The sequence below is a fragment of the Pipra filicauda genome, unplaced genomic scaffold (genome assembly GCF_003945595.2).
Source record: "Pipra filicauda isolate LSUMZ 115617 unplaced genomic scaffold, ASM394559v2 scaffold278_size1010298_pilon, whole genome shotgun sequence".
In the NCBI taxonomy this organism is placed as follows: Eukaryota; Metazoa; Chordata; class Aves; order Passeriformes; family Pipridae; genus Pipra; species Pipra filicauda.
The window spans coordinates 842,089-861,216 of record NW_024104396.1 but is presented as its reverse complement, the minus strand read 5'-3'; the positions used below and the strand labels follow the sequence as shown (position 1 = coordinate 861,216).

At 43.7% G+C, this 19,128-nt stretch overlaps 1 protein-coding gene across 4 annotated transcripts in view; it reads right to left on the bottom strand.

Annotated features, from left to right (window-relative positions):
- The window catches only part of DNAI1 (dynein axonemal intermediate chain 1), a 141,164-nt gene that overhangs the window by 42,780 nt on the left and 79,256 nt on the right, over positions 1–19,128 (bottom strand). For all 4 annotated transcript variants that reach the window (XM_039382622.1, XM_039382623.1, XM_039382624.1 and 1 more), the window contains exons 14-16: positions 12,438–12,527; positions 8,273–8,357; positions 6,327–6,406 (exon numbers count right to left, since the gene is read on the bottom strand). In XM_039382622.1, the coding sequence (XP_039238556.1) occupies positions 6,327–6,406; positions 8,273–8,357; positions 12,438–12,527 (255 nt within the window). The remainder of the gene's footprint in view (positions 1–6,326; positions 6,407–8,272; positions 8,358–12,437; positions 12,528–19,128) is intronic.

Sequence of the window (19,128 nt, the reverse complement as noted above, 5' to 3'; positions counted from 1 at the left end):
AATGCACAGAGATAGGAACTGAAGTTGTCTAGTTGGATTTACAGCCAGAGCCAGGGCCCAAAGACCATTCTCCATCGTGGGAGCTCTACTACCTTCCTGCCAGCCCAGGGTCCTGCTGTGTCTCTCTGAAAGGTTCAAAGGAAAGACATGGGAAAACATTCCCTATGCTGCTCAAGAGCACACAACACTGTGTGCATTTGAAGTGTTGCAGTTAAAACCACCAGTAACAGTACCCTCAGCACAAGAATGTTCTATCAGACTTTTGGCTCTAAGGACTTTGGAAACCTATTAAAACTCCCTCCTTGCCATCGCACTGGACAGCCTGCTCAGAGATCCTGTCCCATCACACAACCCCACAGCTCTTTCTGTTGTGCTGCTTGTGACTTCCTGGAGGGGTGTGGGAACAAGCAGAGGTCGTCCAGGACTCAGGGACATCCCCAACGTGCTGGTGGACCCTGCTGGAACCCAGCCAAGAGCAGCCTGTGAACTGGACAAATCTCCATGACGCGTGAGAGGGTCAGACCAGCAGCATCACCACTGCAGGTGCTACTGAATGGCAACACGCAGAATGTCTACAAGAGGTAAAAAACATTTCAGAGCCTTGGAAAAGTCACTTTGTGTGTGAGCTTACGAGGGAGAGTGGGAAATTACAATCTACTTGTCTGCAAGGGGATTTTATCCAGATCCTGTCAGTTCTGTGTAAACAGAAAAATCAAGTTATCCTCCCCAAACCCCCTCCCCTCCGAGCACACTAGAGGCTTCCTTCACTAGCAACAAGGACCTCATCTCACATGAAATGTCCTCTTGGTTGTGTTCTCACACACAACTGTATCCACAAGGCAGCTTGGGGTTGGTTTCAGGATTTTTTGTCTGTTTGCCTCAGTACTGTCACAGCAAGGACTTTTCAGCACCTTTCATTACTCCCTAATGAATGCAGCAACACATCATCTGTCTGAGCAGCAGGACTGCTGAAGTGTTACATGACTTTAATTCTTGCAAACCAAAGCTCTAACTAAGCATAAGGCTTAACTGTTTATTACACATGACACTTACTGTCTGGGTACTCAGACCTGTTCACTGGTGCAGGCAACTGACTAAGGGTGCTAAACCATTCCTACAGCAGCAGCTCCTACATCCCTCGGAGGTTTGTTGTGGTAGGAAACGGAAACAAGTGCCTCATGCCCCACTGAGATTTACTGACAGTGTCTATAGCTTGCTAATAGTTTGTTGTATACTCTGAGTTACTGCCCCTGCATGTAATTGTGGGATGGAAATCTCCTTTAATGGCCTGTTTCATAACTTTACTTCATAATCCTTAATGTTCAGCCATAAGGAAAATTGGTACTTGGCTTGTTTTGAAAATCATTTTGCAGGGAACAGACAGAATGGGTCATGAGTAATTAACACAAGATAGAAGCTGCTTTATCCATCTGTCCTTCCAAGTATGTGGATTGAAGGTCCCTAATACACGAAAACTTTGAAGAGTGAGATCTGAACCAGATTTGTCTGCATCCAACAGCACTGTAATGCTCGGTGCTCTGTTTACAAAACCTTGTGGGGGCTGAGCCTTTGGTCAATGCAGCTCTCTGGGCACTGGTACAGAACACATCATGCTCTGGGGTGCACTGATCCACAGCACTGGCTTTGCAGTCTGCACGACAGGAAAGGGATCTGCATTTTTTCTGTGAAATCAACAGCAAAAAGGTTTGTGTAGGGCAGATTCCTATCTATGCTCTTTGTGAAGTATGAACCTTGTGTGCCTGCTTTAGCCTAAAGGCATTCACCATGCTCTGGCAGTGCCTGCCAGCCCTACACCACGTTCACCACAACCTTTGTCATTGTCTTTGAGTGGAAGACGAGACCATGTTCTTCCCAAGATGCATTTTGAAGAAACACCACAAACTTCGACAAAAAGCTCAGAAAAGAAGTATGACTTTCACAAATAAAAGAGTTCATGAGCTAAGAAGAAGTGCTGGCAAAGTCTTCCCCTACTATTCAGTTTAAGAACCCTACAATTATTAGACACGTCAGGACGAAAACAAAACCACTGGAATATATGACACCTAACTCCTGACAGGAAAGCTCTGAGGAGGATGATTCAGGGAGAAGGCATTTGTGCAGCCCATCTGATCTTCTAGAGCACTGCTCCAATTTGCTGAAAGTGTTTTTCTCCTATTAAAATGATGCTATATGGGTGTGAATAGTAAACGGTATTTTTAAGATGAGACAGGAAAGCAAAAATGTGTCTATGGCAATACAGGAAACCAGTAACAAAGATGACTGTTGACAAGGCTACAAAACATGGGGGAGGAATACTGGGAGGAAAGGAGAACTCTGAGGACACAAAACTTATGAATAATCTTCATTAAGAGCGCTTCAGTTTACGCTAGCCGTTAGTCTGACACAATACTCCCCCACATCCACGGTGAATGGATGGTTATTAGTGTCCTTATAAGGCAGAGCATTTCTTCAGTTCACTAAGAGAAACACTAAGAGTCTACGCAATACAGAAATACAAAAAGCAACTTTTTTCAGAGAAGGTTTGTATCTGGCAACAGAAAGAGAGCATTGCCCAGCACTGGCACCCCCCGGGCAGCTCAGGACATCAGGTGCTCTTCAGAAACCACTGACACAAAAGCGTTCCCTGTTGTTGTGGACAGGCTGTTACCAGAGGCTCTTCTTAGTTTTAGCTCAGTGCTACTAGTGAGGATCTGTAACAGAAATGCTAAGATTTGCAGAAGAGCTTACAAACAGAAATTGGGGCATGTGAACACACGGAGAGAAACAACAGGAAATGGTAAAAAGAAAGAATCTGTGGCAATTGATGGCAAATGCAGTCAGTCCAGAAACAACGGGACAGAACACATAGAAGCCCCAAAGATAAGGTGGTAAGAAGATGAGGAATAGAACTCAAGTCATAAAATATCCAGACAAGGAAAACAACTTTGCATAAGACAAAGCAAGACTAGACACTGAGGCAAATGATCTCTATTAATAAGGAGACACTGGAAGTCAGAGCCTGTCCAGAAACCAGTTTGTTACTGTCATTTAAGGAAATCTCAAGAGACGTGATAAGGATTCAACAGCCAGCATCCTTTGTCACCTGTACAACCACATAATCCTGTCCTGAACACAAATATACAAATGTTCTGGTGCTTAGTATGAGAGAAGGAGTACAAGTGAAATTAGTTTTGTTTAAAATTAGAATAACCTTTTCCTTCTATTCAGTCTTGCACTCAGTTTTATTATATTCATTTGTTACACTCTCAAACTGCCTGAGACTGAACAAAACCAAAACCTTTATTACATGAAAAGATTCAAATCTCATCACAATTTTTCTGCTGAAGGTCTGTTTATTGGGAAGTAATTCTGACCAAAGACTTAAAGTCACAGTAATGTTTCAGTATGAATCTCAGAGAAACACTTTTTGATATCAAAGCTGAACAATTCCTAAACAGCAAATAAGATATGCAAAGAAGCATACAGAATTGCATTACAGAACCATATTAATGCAGAAACAGTTTCTCCTCTACATAAAAGGGCGATAGATAGGTCTGTGTGTAATTAAGATAATGATTTCTTGGCTTCAGAACACTATTAACTAAGCCATTTTCAAAATTTCCCCATAATTGTTCTGCAGCTAAAGAATTAACATATCATCATGTTATTTGTGGGCATGCCTGGTCTCTGGGGGGGAAAAAAAAAAACAAACCCCACAACCTACCGAACGCCAAACAACAAAAACCCCCCTGTTTCTCTGAAATTCACTTTCCAGTTTTTTTAAATAAATAATCTAAAATTTGGCCCATTGGAGAGCAGCCCGTGTTTGATCCCCGACTCAGACAACATGTAAAGAGTCTGTCCCTCTCACTCAACGTGCAGTGGCAAGGGCAAGTGCAGCAAAGACCTGAGCATCTCACCCAGTGCAGCTTCAGGAACTGAGAGTTACTCAGGCTGCTGTGGCACCGTCCCTGTCCCCAGCACCCAAGCAGAGCAAGGCTCCAGGAGGCAGTCCACAGGTAGCTCCAATAATGGGTTCCCATGTGCAGTGTTTCAATAAAGCACATAATGGTAGTCCTTGAGAAATGTCTGGAGCAGCAGCTGATGCCAAAAGTTTTGAAACTGATGCTAAGGGTGCAACCACTCTTCAGCATGTTTTTGTAGATACTATGGAGATATAGATAGCTACTTGTGCTAGACACAAGATTTCTCTTCCCAGTGTTAACTCCTACAACCTGATGGAAGATTGGCTCTTCCTGCCCATGGGAAGACCAGAGTTTTATAGGGCAGTGTTGCACAATGTGAGAGTGGTTCCACTTTTCACTAAGGCTCACCAGTGCAAGAATGTTGTGAAAGGGAGGATCCTCTGTAACAGTATCTCTCTGCATTTGTCCATCCAATAAGTGGTTAAAATATCTGCAGGGCTTCATGGCTGAGATCACTTCTTATTTTAAAATGTCACCCTAGCTCTTGTTTCACTGAAGATCATTCAAGGCAGAAATACCTACAACTTTTTCAAGGTAAATGCTGCCAAATTCTCTTCCTATCCAGTGTTCTTCCGTGAGGAATTTCCTTTCCTATGGAACCCAACCAGGATACCAGCCTGAACATTCCTCCTGAAGGGTAACTGGTAGCCCTCACCTCACACTGACATCCACTGTCAAACTCACCAACACCCATCACTTACAACACAGTGGAACTTAAAACATGGTTTCCTACTGCCTTTTGATCAGGACTAGACCATAGTCTAGTACAGCAGTACTAGTACAGCAGTACCCATCAATTTAGAGTACAATACCCAGGGTACCAAGTCCCGTGGGTGACCAGTCAACTCAGAACATCTGCCCATGACTGTACAGATGCTTTGTATCCTGAAAGCATCAACAAAAAGCCATTGCACCTACCTCAGTGCCCACTGCCCAACAGCTCAGCACCCACTCCACTCCTCCCACCTCCTTTCTGCACCCATCTTGTCCAAAGCAAGTGATCGCTACTCAGAAATCCTCCCTAGATACTATCTGGCAAAGGGAGAGATTTCAACCAGCATCATCCCTCTGGAAGGGACACATATTTGTTAAGTACAACTTAACAAATTTTCAGAATATTATTTCCTTTAGGTTCTTATTCTGTTTCCTGTTCCTTTTGCAGGTGAGATACAAGGAAGGAGTTTACATCATCCTCTAGGGATGGCTGGACACATCTGCTCTGCATGTCAGCCTCCTGCTGATGGTCCACCACCTACACTTGAAGGGCTATGGCTACAGATTTAATAGCCAGCTCAGAGGAATGCTGTGCAAAAAACAGTTGTGTGAGTAAGAGGCTATTGGCTTTATTTCCAAGGCTAAATACAGCAGAACTCAAAACTTCCTATATTTAACTTGATTTCTCAAGAAAACATGACATCTGTGTCCTGTCTGCTCACCTCTCCTCACAAACAACCTTTGACCTTGCTGGCAATTTAAGGCAAAACTGGTTGCATGTGGGACTTGGCAATATTAAGGTCCTACACATTCTATGAAAAGGGATGGTCACGGAGTACAAACATCTGGGCAGTGGCCCCAGTGTGGAAAGGGCAAGCACAGCTTGGCTGCTGCCCTCACCACATGGTTGGAGCTGGCTGGCTGACAGCTCCCAGCTGGAGCTGGGCACCAAGGCATCACGATTCAGGAGGGCACTGGAGGGGAGGTAGCCAGCAGTGTTTGCAGAAACCAAGGATTATAGTGTGGAGGTGGAATCACTGGGCTAAGGACAGCATGGGGTGATCAGGAAGAGAAAGGTTTGTGTGGGTGGCGACGAACTGGAGATAGAGCAAGGAGAAAGTGGGACTGGATGTCTTTTCCAACCTAAACAATTCTATGATTCTGTGTAATTGTGGAAGGGAAAGGCTGCAGGACATTAATCCATAGGAAATATGGCTTCATTAGCTTCACTGCTCATGGGATAACAGGACTACAAAGGAAATGCTCTGATATTTTTCCTGCCATTTCCCTGTAACCATGAGGACAGAGGATCAATGCCTTTTAACTTCTGCTCTGATCATACTTAGCATTTCCCTTGCACAGCTGCAATCCACAAAGCATTTTCTGGGATGCAGTTTGCATGAAAAATGTTTCTGCAAAATAGGGTCTTAATTGGGCCTTTGCAGAGAGCTCCCTGTGACCCTCTGTGGCACTGTGCTGGTCTCAGGCTCACCACAGGCATCTCAGGGTAGGACCAGGCTCTAAAGTTGTGCTTTGTTACCACCTGAGCAAACAGTTCAGATTACGAACCTGAAAGACACATAGGGGTCAGAGGGTGTAAAACAAAGAATAAAGAATCATTCCTACCTTATAGATCTTTCCCTCTTCAGTACCAACGAGAAACAAATAGTCTATCTTTTTGTGAAAATCAAACGATGTCCCGCAACCTGTTAACAGAAAAAAGGTCTGTCAGACAGAGAAGTGGTTCAGCTGGCCAGCACATGCTCCCTGCCTATGGTAAACACACACTGCCTGTGTTTTCAGAAGTGATTTATTAGCCAGAAGCTCCCAGAAGAAATCAAAGTCACCCCTCTGCTAGCACTTTCCAAGCTGTACCTGTCCCCAAGATCTGAAATTTGAAAAGCCAAGATGGAGACAGGGAAAAGGGAACTGAAAGAACTGGAAGGGAACTGGAAGAACAGTTTAGACTGGGATTCATTTTGGTAAGCATTAAAAATGCCTGGTACAAATGCAAGCATTTGTGGATCAGGCCTCCCTCCTATCGGGAAAGAAGAGATATTTTCTGTTCCTTTAGTATCCACAAAAATATAAATGGTTTCCCATGCATAAAAGAGCCCAGAGGGGAATCACCACATCAGACCTCCCTGTGCTCTTTTTGTCCTTAACTCTGAATCCATTTAGTAGGCTCACTTCAGTAAAGCCAGTAGCAAAGGATGTGATTTGGGAAGAAAGCCTCTGCTAGGCACAGAGGATCTTGTTAATGTCGGAAGCCCTGAATTGGGCAACATTGCGAACTGTGTTAAAACAGGTGTCAACCACAACAGGATGTGACTCATTGAAACTTTGAGGCTTCTGCTCCAGAGGCAGATGCGTCATCATCCAAGAAAGCCAATTCACATGTTGGTGAAAGAAAACTTCAGCGGGATTCTTGAGCAGGAGATGAGATGTTTGCTGAGTGCCAGAGCAACTTGAGGCTGTTGACCATCAGGGACACAGGGACACCCACAGCAACCACCAGATGAGAAACAGGGACAAGCAGACAAGGCTCAGAAGCACATAGTTACAGGGAACTTTCTGCAGCTGTCTTAAACATTATGTCTTTAACATTAATAAAATGTAGTTATCAAAGGAATTGTTAAGATCATTTCAATCCTCTAATACCCTCTGAACTTTTAACATTTAAATAGATTGCTAAATATTCAAGACAAGTGTTTGAAAATCCATTTCCCAGTAACGCTAACAAATAATCCCAAAGCCCCTGAGAGTTCTGCAGTGTATTGCTTTAGCTGGTCTTTTGCAACCTATATGGTGCTGCAAACCTTCTCACTAACAAACTGTTCAGCAGTTACTAGCCTAGAAACATAGCAATTTTTAAATGCAGAGTAAGGGCAGCCTTCAAACACAAGTCCCATCTTCTCAGCCAAAAGCAGGTGCAGAAGGATGATAAGATTCCCCCCTTTAAGGATTCTCTTGTGTAATCCAGGACCTCCAGAGCTGACTCATCCCATCCTGTCTGTAACACAGGATGGTCAGGATGAGAAGATTCAGCCTAGAAGGACTGCACTGACTCCACTGTCTCTGGAGGGAGCCTAACATAGTAGATCAGAACAGATGCTGTGCTTTTAAAGAGCTAAAATCTGATGAGGCACATCCCAACACTGGCTGGGTGAGCTGTGCACTCAGAAAAGGGCAAAGGTTGTTTTTCATCTTGATTTTGCCAGTCCAGATTAATGTCTGGCAGGAACAAACTGACTTTAATTTTGACATATACAGGTAATGCCTGTGCCTTATTCACACAGAGATATTCCAGTGAAATGGACATTTTTTGAATTAATGTTCAATTCTTCATTTTATGCAAGTAGAGACAATATGTAACCAGCAAAATGTGACTCAATTAATGGCCATTGCTCCAGCCAGACTTTGCCCTACGACATGATGAAAGCAAGGAGGCGTAACCCTCCTTCAGCTCCTTTCCATCTCAACACTCTGCTCCCAAATTTAATTTCCCAGAATGACTGATTAGAGGCTTTGTGTCAGTAATTAATCAGCATGGCAAGGACTTGGGCTCTTACCAAGTGTTTGCAGCTGCAGCCCCTCTGGCCCCTGTATGGTTCCCTCTCCTGACAGCTTGATGACATCCATATGAACCAGCTCATTCTGCAGGCAGAGGAGATTCCACATGAATAACACGCTTTGCAGCAACAATACAGAGACATTCAGTACTTTGGAATGGCAAATTTTATGGAGGAATTTTAAAAAGCTGTCCAAAAGTTGCTTAATGTTTCACATTTGGCAACTTGCTAACATTCTGCTTTACACAACACCTTCAGGAAACTGATGCTTTGGTGCAGGAGGACTGAGAGACACTGGTAAATTACCTCAACACCTGCTGCTGACCTGGAAAACTTTGGGTTTCAGGGTCAATGTTCTTTAGCGGAGGTTGACACAGTCAGAAAATCACTGTGTTTACTTAAGTCACCCTGTGTGGTTCAAGATTGGTATTTCATATTCTCGTGGAGCTAACTAAACCCCACACTAAACCCCACACTAATGGATAGTAACTAAACACCTTGCCAGTCTTTGCTTAACATCTTCCTCTTATCCCCAGAGAAGCCTCAGCTCCCAGTACTTCATGGGCTCTGAAATTCAAATAACAACACACAAGCAGCTTCCCCAAGGGAAAAGTGCCCCATGTTGCTGTTCTCAACAGAGCTCTACAGAGCTCTCTCATCACCGGCTACTGCACTGCTGTGCAAGGTGGTGTATGAAGAGGGACAAAAGTCTGTGTCCTGAAGAGTTTATAGTCAAGGTGGGAGACAGAAGACAGATGAAAATAGACACAATATGGGTGAATATGAGGAAACTACCAGAGGGCAGATACACTCTTAGACTAGCTTTGGGAGTTAAAATACCACTGCAGAATGGAGTTGGTTGTGAATATAGAAATACCCTGGGGCTCCAGAGGTCTCCTCCAACCCCAACCATCCTGTGATTCTCTGATTCTGTGATAAAAAGAACAAAGAACTAAAGATTAGTGACCAGTGTGGGCTGTGGAGACTGGATGTTATAATGAATCTGCAGATTTCCCACTGGAGCACTGTGAGAACAAAACATAACTTCTTAGCTCAGTGAATTAAGCTGTAGTTGAAGCTTCTCTAAGCCCAGAGCAGGACTCGGGTAGAAAACAAGATTCTGCCTGGCAAAGTCAATCCCAGGGAATTCCATGTTGAGGAACGTGGGAGAAGACCATGTGAGCATCTGCATTCATTACTGCAGTTCACAGAGGACAATGTTCTATAAGGCATTTTCATTGTATTCTGGGGGTACAAATTTACGGAAGGTTCAAGAAAGGTCAAGACCCATAAAGTAATGTACTTCCTTCTCACTAATTCTTACTGCTGCACACCCACGTGCCCTGGCCTAATGATGGCAGTAAATTGTTCTCTCTGCTGAGAGAGCAGCAAGAAGCATGACAGACTCCTGCAGAGTTCTACCTTAGTGGCTCTTCTTGTAGCATGTGGGTTACAACAAGTAAAATTCAGTCGGTAAAGGCAGGAGAGATGTTAGGAAAGAGGCCATGTACGCTGGTGTATTTGAGCTAGAACTGGAAAGTGCAGTACCCAGAGCAACCAGGAGCAGAACATATTCCTCTGCACATCCAAATAGTGCTGGTGGGCTGTTGGGAGTGCAGTCAGGACATGTTGAGCAGGCACTTGCCTCTGCTGTGCCTGCTCTCCAGAAAGCACGTGGTCTGTCCGAACCATGGCTGATGGCTGCGAGTCAGCTCTGAAGCTGCCTACAGCTGATCACGTTGATATACCCAGTATGGCAGGCCCAGAGATGTGCTAACACACTATCTCTGTGTTCTGGTAGAAAGACAAACAACAGGAGACCTTCTTCCTAGCATACACTTTTCTGCAACCTTCCTCTGAAGGTGACTTCCAGCCCCTCCACCAGGCCAAAGCCCCCATGGACAGCTTCTGTAGCCCCTCTCCTCCACAAAGGATCTTACTTGTGCAGATTTCCCAGTCGTGCTGCTTTTATCTTTTAAACAGTTTCACAGCCTGAAAAATGCATCTGCTCCCAGGGCTATTTGTCACTAGAGCTATTTGCAGATTCCTCTGGGTAAACAAACTGCTGACAGTTTGGCCTTCCAGGAATACTGAGCAATAATATGTTGCTTCTGCCTAATAATTGTAGAACACTTTGTAAGCATTAGTGAATCAGGCCTTGAAGCTGCTTTTTTTCCTTTAGTTGTTATTAGCCTCAAGTAATTAAGGAGGCCCAGAGCTGTTCAGTAATTTAGCTCCAGGTCACATAGGGAGGATGAACTATGACTACTAATCAAACCTGGGATTGCTTAGCATCAGCCTGAGAAGCGATGCCGTGCTGAATCCCAAACAATTCCTTGAAGTGGCTCTGATATCTCTCCTTTTTGATAGGCAACATGTGCACGCAAAAGTCATCCAGCTGCAGAAGTCCTTCATCCTTCCTTGATGTTTTACACCTTTATGATGACCCAAAGACAAGTCAAAACAGTTCATGTGCTGTTCCACGAAGTTTGTCCACAGTGCTTGTGATCATTTTTAACAGAGACAACCACTACAGTCAAGGTAGATCAACTGTTCCTGGCTAGTATTTGACAACTCTTCTACCCAAATCTTGACTGTGGCTTGCCAAATATTCAGCTGGAAGTAAGAATGAATTCATTCACTTTGTGCTCTCAGCTTTGGAAGTGTCAAACAGCTATCAGTGTTTGAAGAAGCTTTATTTCTGGATAGTCCTGTCAAAAAGATTAACAAAGCACTCTTTCATTTATTGCCTATTTGCACTATGGATTTGCAGAATAGAAGACCTCTGGAGTATCTTCAATTTTATTCTAAATAAAACCCAGGGATAGCTCTTTTGTAAAACTGGAATTCAAGCAGATTGTCCATTTCCCCTTGCTGGATACAAAACCACAGACTGTAACAAAACACCCTTTTCATTCTGTTTTTTGCTTTCCCTGTTGAATCTCTGTCCAAAAAAAAAAATGCAGACAGCACCTAAAATTTTGCTCTTTCCCTCCCCTGCCTACTAGGTACATACCAGCTCTGACAATTTCAGAGGTAACTTCACTTAAAAAAAAAAAAATCTTAAAATGGTGCTTTTCACATGTGTATGGCCAAGTTTATTACAGTGATGCAAGGAATAAGCAGAAATGACATCATGCTAAGTGGATACAGATCTTAGAAGTCACGCCAAGGATGTTTAGGAAGGAATATCTACATGCTCAAGGGACAGAAAAAACATAAGTTTATGATGTGGGAACATGGTTAAGCACTGGTGAACCACAGAAATATTCCCTCTAGCAGGTGAGTTGCTACCAGAGTCCATCTGTAGACTCTTAGGTTGCCCCAGTTACAGCATTTCTCTGAAGAGACTTCACTCGGTGTTTCCCGCCTCCTAAGGTGACTCCATGCTGAGCACATTCAGTTACTGGGGCTCAGCTGATAAGTATAATCTGCCAAGTAGCCTCAACTGGATGTGTTTGGCTGCAGGCATGTATTGCCCACCTCAAAACAAATCTTTTGGGCATTTCTATTCAAGGGATAAAGTGCTGGGAGCTGAGTGCTGGGACACTGTTAGCCCGTCCTTTTCTACAGACCTCTGACAGCTCTCTTGGGAGAAGGACTTGGGACGCACCTGAAGAAGGGATTTTTAATTCTGAAACTGCAGGAGTCTATGAAAAATAACTTCAAAATCTGTGCCCTCTGCATGTGCCTACCCTGTTCATTAGAAGAGGTTCCTGCTCCTGAAGTGAACATGACAGTAAGATTAACATATAATGCTAGACATGAATCCTGCCATGGCAGCAAGGCCTAAAAATTTCAGAACACGCAAGCCTTGATAGCTTGGTATAACATGGAAAAATGAGCATCCAAGGATGTAAAGAAATTTCTTTTCCTCCTAGGGAATAATGGGCCAGCTGCTTCAGACTGATGTTTAGGGCAATTCAATTATTTTTTAGTAAAATATTTTAAATCTTCAAGTGTAAAATGAAATAGCTAATAGAAAAAAACCCACATGTTGAGATTCAGAGACCCAAATCTAAGAGTCATTTTGGGACATTAATGGTATCTTTCTATCAACACATGTACTCCAAAAGAAGAAAGTGATCAATAAATCATTGACATTTTGAGGGCAATTGATTATAACTTGACTGAACAGAAAAAGGAATTGCCACCCACTGTTTACCTTAACTAAAGTCCAAGAAACAATCCTTCCATCTGAGGAGACAGAGAAGAAGTTTGAATTGTTGTCCATGTCTTCCTTCTGCCACTTGACCTTAAAACAAGAAGAAACAATAAGACAGTTCCAGTCAGCACCGGGCACTCAGCAGGATAGAGTCCCATGCCCTCAGCAGGGTCTTCTGAAATCCTTCCTAAAGAACAGATGATTTCCAACCCAGAGTGCATGGCAGGTATGAACACTTACCTCCACAGGCAATATCAGCTTAGTGTTGTCACTCACTTTCCTTTAGGATGCTCCAGCAAGGGGGTAAAGCCCCTCACTTAGAGACTCTGCATCTATTCATGGCCATCTCCCCCAGCAGTGATTGGATCAATGTCGTCAAGGAGGGCCCTTGTGGGATGTCTGAGCTACTCACTAGCACCTTGCACTATGGCACAACACCATCCCAGAGACCCCCAAGACACCTCCAAACACTATGACCACTGCCACAGAAAGGTCTCCAGGCACTGCAAAAACTAACTCCTTCACATTTGATTAATTACTCCAAGTGCAGCACCATATGGTTACCCTTCAGCCAGACAACCAACCTCAAATTAGCTTTCTGTTCCTACGTGGGGCACAGACAAGCCCTTGCAAGCAATGTGCGACACGGGTCCTTGGGGAACTTCTGCTTCAGGGAGATGAAAACATCTCCATTAACATTGAAATCCTCCCTACACCTTCTGTCTGCCTGGTAAGGAAATTTGCCTTTTGACTGTGACAGTTCAGCAGGAGACATTAGAACTCAGATAAATGGCTTACAGTTTAGAAGAGATATTTCAGTTAGACCAAAAGCATTAAGAATGCTCGATTTTCAGATCTGGGAATTCAATCAGAATGAGGGGAAAAGGATGACTTGTCACTGGGTCTGTCAGCACACACTCCTGTGGGCATCTGTCAGTTCAGGATGGGGACAAGCACTTCAGAAGGTTCTGCTGAGCTTTTCAAAGGTATATCTGTTCCTGTCCAAACAATCCAGTAGATAAAGTTCCCTAAACATCATCCCATAAACATGATAAATGGGCATGATTATCCTAGAGCTTACCAAATACTATATCCATGACCATCTATTTATCTGGTACCTATTCCAGAAAACAAGTAGTATTCTCAATACTTCAATTACACAGATTGGGTATTCCTATGACAGTTCCTTGGGAAAACCTGTTAATTCTCTTTAGTAAAATTGTTTATACTGTTAAGTTCTGTAGAGCATGAAACTTCTGCAAGAGACTCAGCAACGAGTAGTTAACCCTCTAGAGAAAAGGTTTCCTAGCTATTACACACTACTCTGAGGAAGGAAAAATAAAACTTAAAAGGAATCCATTTGAGAATATATCAAAATGCAGTTTCATGCCTGCAAGATACAACTGAAGAGCCTTGGATGGCCTATACCTTTGAACATCCTTGCACAGGTGAAATTGTAAATCTCCATGTGGAACCACTTCTGCTATCTGGCATTAAAGGAAAGGTATAATTCAATATGGCCCAGAATACAATGGTTAATGATAAAAAGACAGGTTCAACAGCACAGTGATTGCCAAGGCTGGCCATTGTGCACAAAATATGCTGGCTATATCTATTCCAGGAATATCTCCCTTGGATCATGAGCTACTGCTGACAGTGACAGACACCAGCGGCTGCCTCAGATGAAGGGTTTGGTGTAGTGAGGAGTTTTAATTCAAAGTGAGAAATGCAGAGCTCAGGGGGACTGGTTACAAAAACATGCCCAACATGCCTCATACTGGGCACAGAAAAAGGGTCATTTTTTCAGTCAGAGATTTTAAAAATGTCACCTTAAAACTGTCTGACAATACGATGGTTTTGTATGTCCAACATAGCTCGACTCTAACTCACATTCTTTCTCGTCAGCTAACTTACCCAAATATTTGAGAAAAAGACTCACGCTTCCCAGCCCATCACACCAGTGGAAAATACATGGATGAAGGTTCAGCAGCTGTAGTCCACCCCCATCACCCTGTTCATACACAACTGAGTCCTCATGTCTACACAAACACAGGGTGTTGCAGGAACCTCATCTGGAGGTGACCAACAACACAAGTGCTATCATGAGCTCATGGGGGGGTTTCCCAATCCAACTCTTTTCAGCATTCCCCAAGCAAAGAGGTTTTCCCCTGGGTTTGCCCACTCCAAATACCCTCTCTCTGACGGAGACCTATTCAAGTTGTCTACTGTTGGTACTCAGTTAGGTGTCTCATCTACCTCTCTTGACCCACAGCTGACTGGATTCACCAGCCCCAGAGCGTAAGTAGGTTGACTTGCTCGGGGTACTTTTGCTAGTACATTCAGAGCAGTCAACAGTAGCTGAGTTAGGTACATATTGTGGACAGCTTGAAAACAGTCCCCCAGGGGCACCAGGGTCTGCCCTCAGACGACTATCAGCAGCTCTCAGTGATGTTAGCTTGAATTTCAGAAAAGAGAAATTTGCACTTAATACTTTCAGTTTTCCTTCAACACCTCTGACACCTTAATAGTGTTTGTGATCTTTTTCCTCCTGATCTCTGAATCCCATAAATGCTTATTAGAGTAATTAGCCCTCATGATACTGCAATCAAATCGGGCATCTGCTCAGAACTGGCCTTTTCTCTGCTCCCAGAGGCCTGTCAACATGGCACAACCTCCTGTCATGAGCAGCATCCACGCTGTGCGGGGTGGAGCACTTGAGGAGAGAACTAGGAAACTGTGTAGTGGCAAGAAGTTAATTCTTCCCTGAAGCATGTGATAATCAAACCAGGATTTGGGCTGTGTGAAATGATTTAAAGCAAAAGTTCAATTATGATACAGTAAGAGTAAAGAAGCACCTGAGAAAGGAAAGTGTATGCAAACAGCAATGAAGAGACAAGCAAACACAAAGCAGCAAGCATTTTATGTCCCTGATCATGATGACATCTGTAACAAAAGCAAGTATCTGGCTGCCATTTTCACAGTGTAATCTTTAACCTGACTATTTTTGTAGCGCAAAATTTGTGCATGAAACTCATTGCTGTTAGAAGAACCTACCACTTTTCATTTCTTAAAGCCTGTTTATTTCTAAAGAAGTTGAGATTATTCAAAACCTGATTTATTAATAGATATTAAGACCGGCATGTTCGTTACTATGTACAGGAGGTTAGCAGGGCCATAATCCATTCATTTCTAGCAAGAAAATACTATCATTTCTATCTATGGCAGGTGGTAATGACTCCTGTGCAGCAGGAGATTAGACCATTTATCCAATCTGATTTGAACGCTCCTATGTTTCTGATGTCATTCCTATGAAAGAAGTAATGCTTGATCAGTTTTCACAGCACACAGGCTGTTAGTTTCTTGCGCTGACACAATGCAATTGGTCAAAACCACAGGGGCCAAGAGGCTGATTTGAGCATGGTGCAGGCTCTGCCTGCAGTTCTGTGAGGTGACATCAGCTACTGCAAACACAGATCCCCCTGGCTCACCCTTGGCTTGCCAAAACTCAAGTGTGAGGTGCCACATGCAACACGTGCACATTGACTGATGAGCAATTCCTTCCCTTTCTATTAATTATCATTCAAGGAGCCCTTTGTTAGCATTGCAGTACCACGGCCCTGCTGACACCTGCCCTACACAAAATAAGAGCATTTTACTTATCCCATGCCTGAAAAAGAAAATAATAAAATCTGCTATAGGTAGAGAAGAGGAAAGACAAAGGCATTATCAAATCCCCAGGTCACACTTATATGAACTGGCCAAGTAAGATGCTCAGATGACTTTGCCAGGCAAACAACTCCTTGGGCTGCTGAGGAAACTCCCTGCCAATATGACCTGGGGACAAACTCCTTCCAGTGCCAATCTGGCAATCAGTACACTCCTAGGCAAAGCCATCATGGCAATGCAGGGTTTGGAGGGACCCCAAAAGCGTTTCTATTCTGCTCTGAGGCAAGATCAGACACTCTCCTGCCATTGGTGACAATTCACACAGGCTGCTCTCACAAGCCTCCAACAACAGGCACTCAACAACCTCCCTGTAGATACATCAGTGCTTAACTGCCCTGATACAGGAGATTTCCTTTGCCAAGAGTCAAGTCAACTACTCCTTACCATCTCCCCAGTGGACACAAAGAACAACAGTTTATTCTCCTTTTTATAACAGTCTTCAAATGGGCCAGAAAAGGCTGTTGTGTCACTGTTCCTTTCTCCTTTTTTTTCCACTCCAACTCAAACCAATTGCTCCTGGGTCCTGCCTTCAGGACCCAAGCCTTCCCCTTCAGTCCTTCTCTCTGCAGCTGCAAACACACAGTACAGGGCCACCTTGAGGCAGGAGTTACAACCTCCTCTATCTTATATTCTTGCTAATTAATCAAAATGATACATATCTTTGTGTAACAGCATTGCATTGCTGGCCCCTGGCAGTGATCTGCTATACTCTTCCCTTTAGGCACCCTGCCTAAGCTGCCATCTCTTCTTTCATATCTGTTCATTTAATTTCCCCTTTCTAAATGCAGTATTTGTTCCTGTCTTTATTGAATTTCATCACATTGATTTTGGGAATCTCTTCCAATTTATAAAGATAATTTTGAACATAATCATGTCCTGAAAAGTGCCTTGTCCTTCCAAAGGGGTTTCCCTATTCTGTAATTGGAGTGGTTTATGAAAGTATTGATCAAAAAAAAGATCAAAACTGACAGCTGGAGGGTCTCACTTGAAGCACCTTCAGAGTCTGACAGTGAGCTCTGTATAACTGCTTTTTGAGCACACTGCCTGAGCCACCAGAGCTGCCTCTTTATGGTGATTTTACCTAATTTATATTTCTCTATTTTGGTTACAAGTATGTCACTGTGTGAACCTCGATCAAAAGCTTTAGTCAAGTCAAGATGGATAGAGGTGATAATCTTGACTGCCTCTCTCTTCTTCATGAGGCCCATTTCTCTGAAACAAAGGAAAGAAAAGAAATTATTCTGGCTTGACAATTTATTCTGGACAAATGCATGTTGGCTTCTCTGAATCACCTTATTATCTAGACATTTACAAACAGCATTGCCATTTATTCAAACGCTTTTCCAGTCTTCAAAATTGGTCTGCCTGGTCAGTAATTCTCTGGGTCCAACCCAATCATTTTCCTCCAGATATTTTTTCACTCCTTCCAGCCCTTTGAGATCTTTCCTCCTTTCCCTGGCCATGCTTGTCCTACAAGCCAGAGTGCAGCCCAATGCACTGCTGTGCTATCATCCACGCTTTGGCTGTCCCTGTGGCTGGCTTTGGATCCCTCTAGCCTAGGTGAAATTCAGACACTGGTTTCTGGGCTCTGGTATCCTGCCCATGCCACTGACCCTCCTGCATGCAAGGACAGTAACTTTGAATAAAGCACCTACAGAAAACTTTTTGCCAGACATTGGCTCTACAGCATCACTGAAAAGTGCTTTGAGATTGAGGACAGCAGACTATCCTATTTCAGTCTGCCCATGTCACAGGTATATGAATGTGTGGGGGCCCTTATGGGACAGCAGAGTGATGCTATCCCTCATCCATGCCCCAAAGCACACCCCAACCCTGCCTCTGACTCGAGGTACTCACTCAGTTCAGATCTGTAAATGGACTTGCACATAAACACCAGCCTCTGTTTAAAGTGCAGGATGGATGTAGACCAAAACCATTCTGAAATACATGTAATGGTCTGAAATTGCTCTGGTTACTTCTTTAAGTACTCCAGGGTATGTTTAAGCTGATCTTGCTGATGAGCAAGAACGTGTCTCATCTAAATATTTTTTAACATGCTCTTTCCCTACTCTGACCCGTGCTTTTATCCTTTTGTTACATTAATCACACTAGGCAGCCAGTCTCAGACACTTAGTGTAAGATTAAACAGTACAACATCAAATATTTCATCCTTATTCATAACACTCAATACTAGCTGAAAGCTTGCTTTAGTAATGAGCTTATATTCTTCACTCCTTTAACTTCTAATATACTTCCCAAATATTTTCTCCTTCTCTTTCATGACCCAGGATAATCACAGCTCATTTGCAACATCCACTTACTCGTCATTAACTTAGCTTTGTGCTTTTCTCTAGTACTCAGTGTTAGATACACGTCTTTGTTCTGTGCCTGAAGCATTACTTTGTAAGTCAGTGCTGAGCTGATGTGGCTGCACAGGTCCTCTCAGAGACCTTGCCATTCTGCCCAGCCCAGCAACTCAGAGAATTCACCCACCTGCTTCCTTAGCTGAACAGAGCCATGTAGGTCTCTTGTAGAAGTCCAGCTGTGCACCACAGGACCACAAGTGCTTTCCAGCCCTCCAGCCTCTCCCAGCCACCTTGTTTTCCCCCTACCTTGGGTACACACAGTAAACAGTGGGATTTGGACAATTCTCCTTACATTCATACTGGCTGAAGACTTTTACTCAAGGCTTCCCACTGGCAAACATCTGCTTCTGGATCAAGGAAGCAAACACAGCAAGGGAATTGGCTCTCAGCTCGCTCTAGATGTGCCTGCCCTGGCAGCAAAGCACCGACACAAACCCACTGTCCAAACCACATTTCCCATGTCTGTGTGCACAAGCCTGGGCCAAAGCAAAGTGCCAGCAGAGCTCTGGGGCTCTCTCAAGGTAGAGGAGCTGAACATGTGCTGTGATTTAGCAAGGGCACAGGCTCTCATGGATGCCGTTTGGCTGCATCCATCGCAC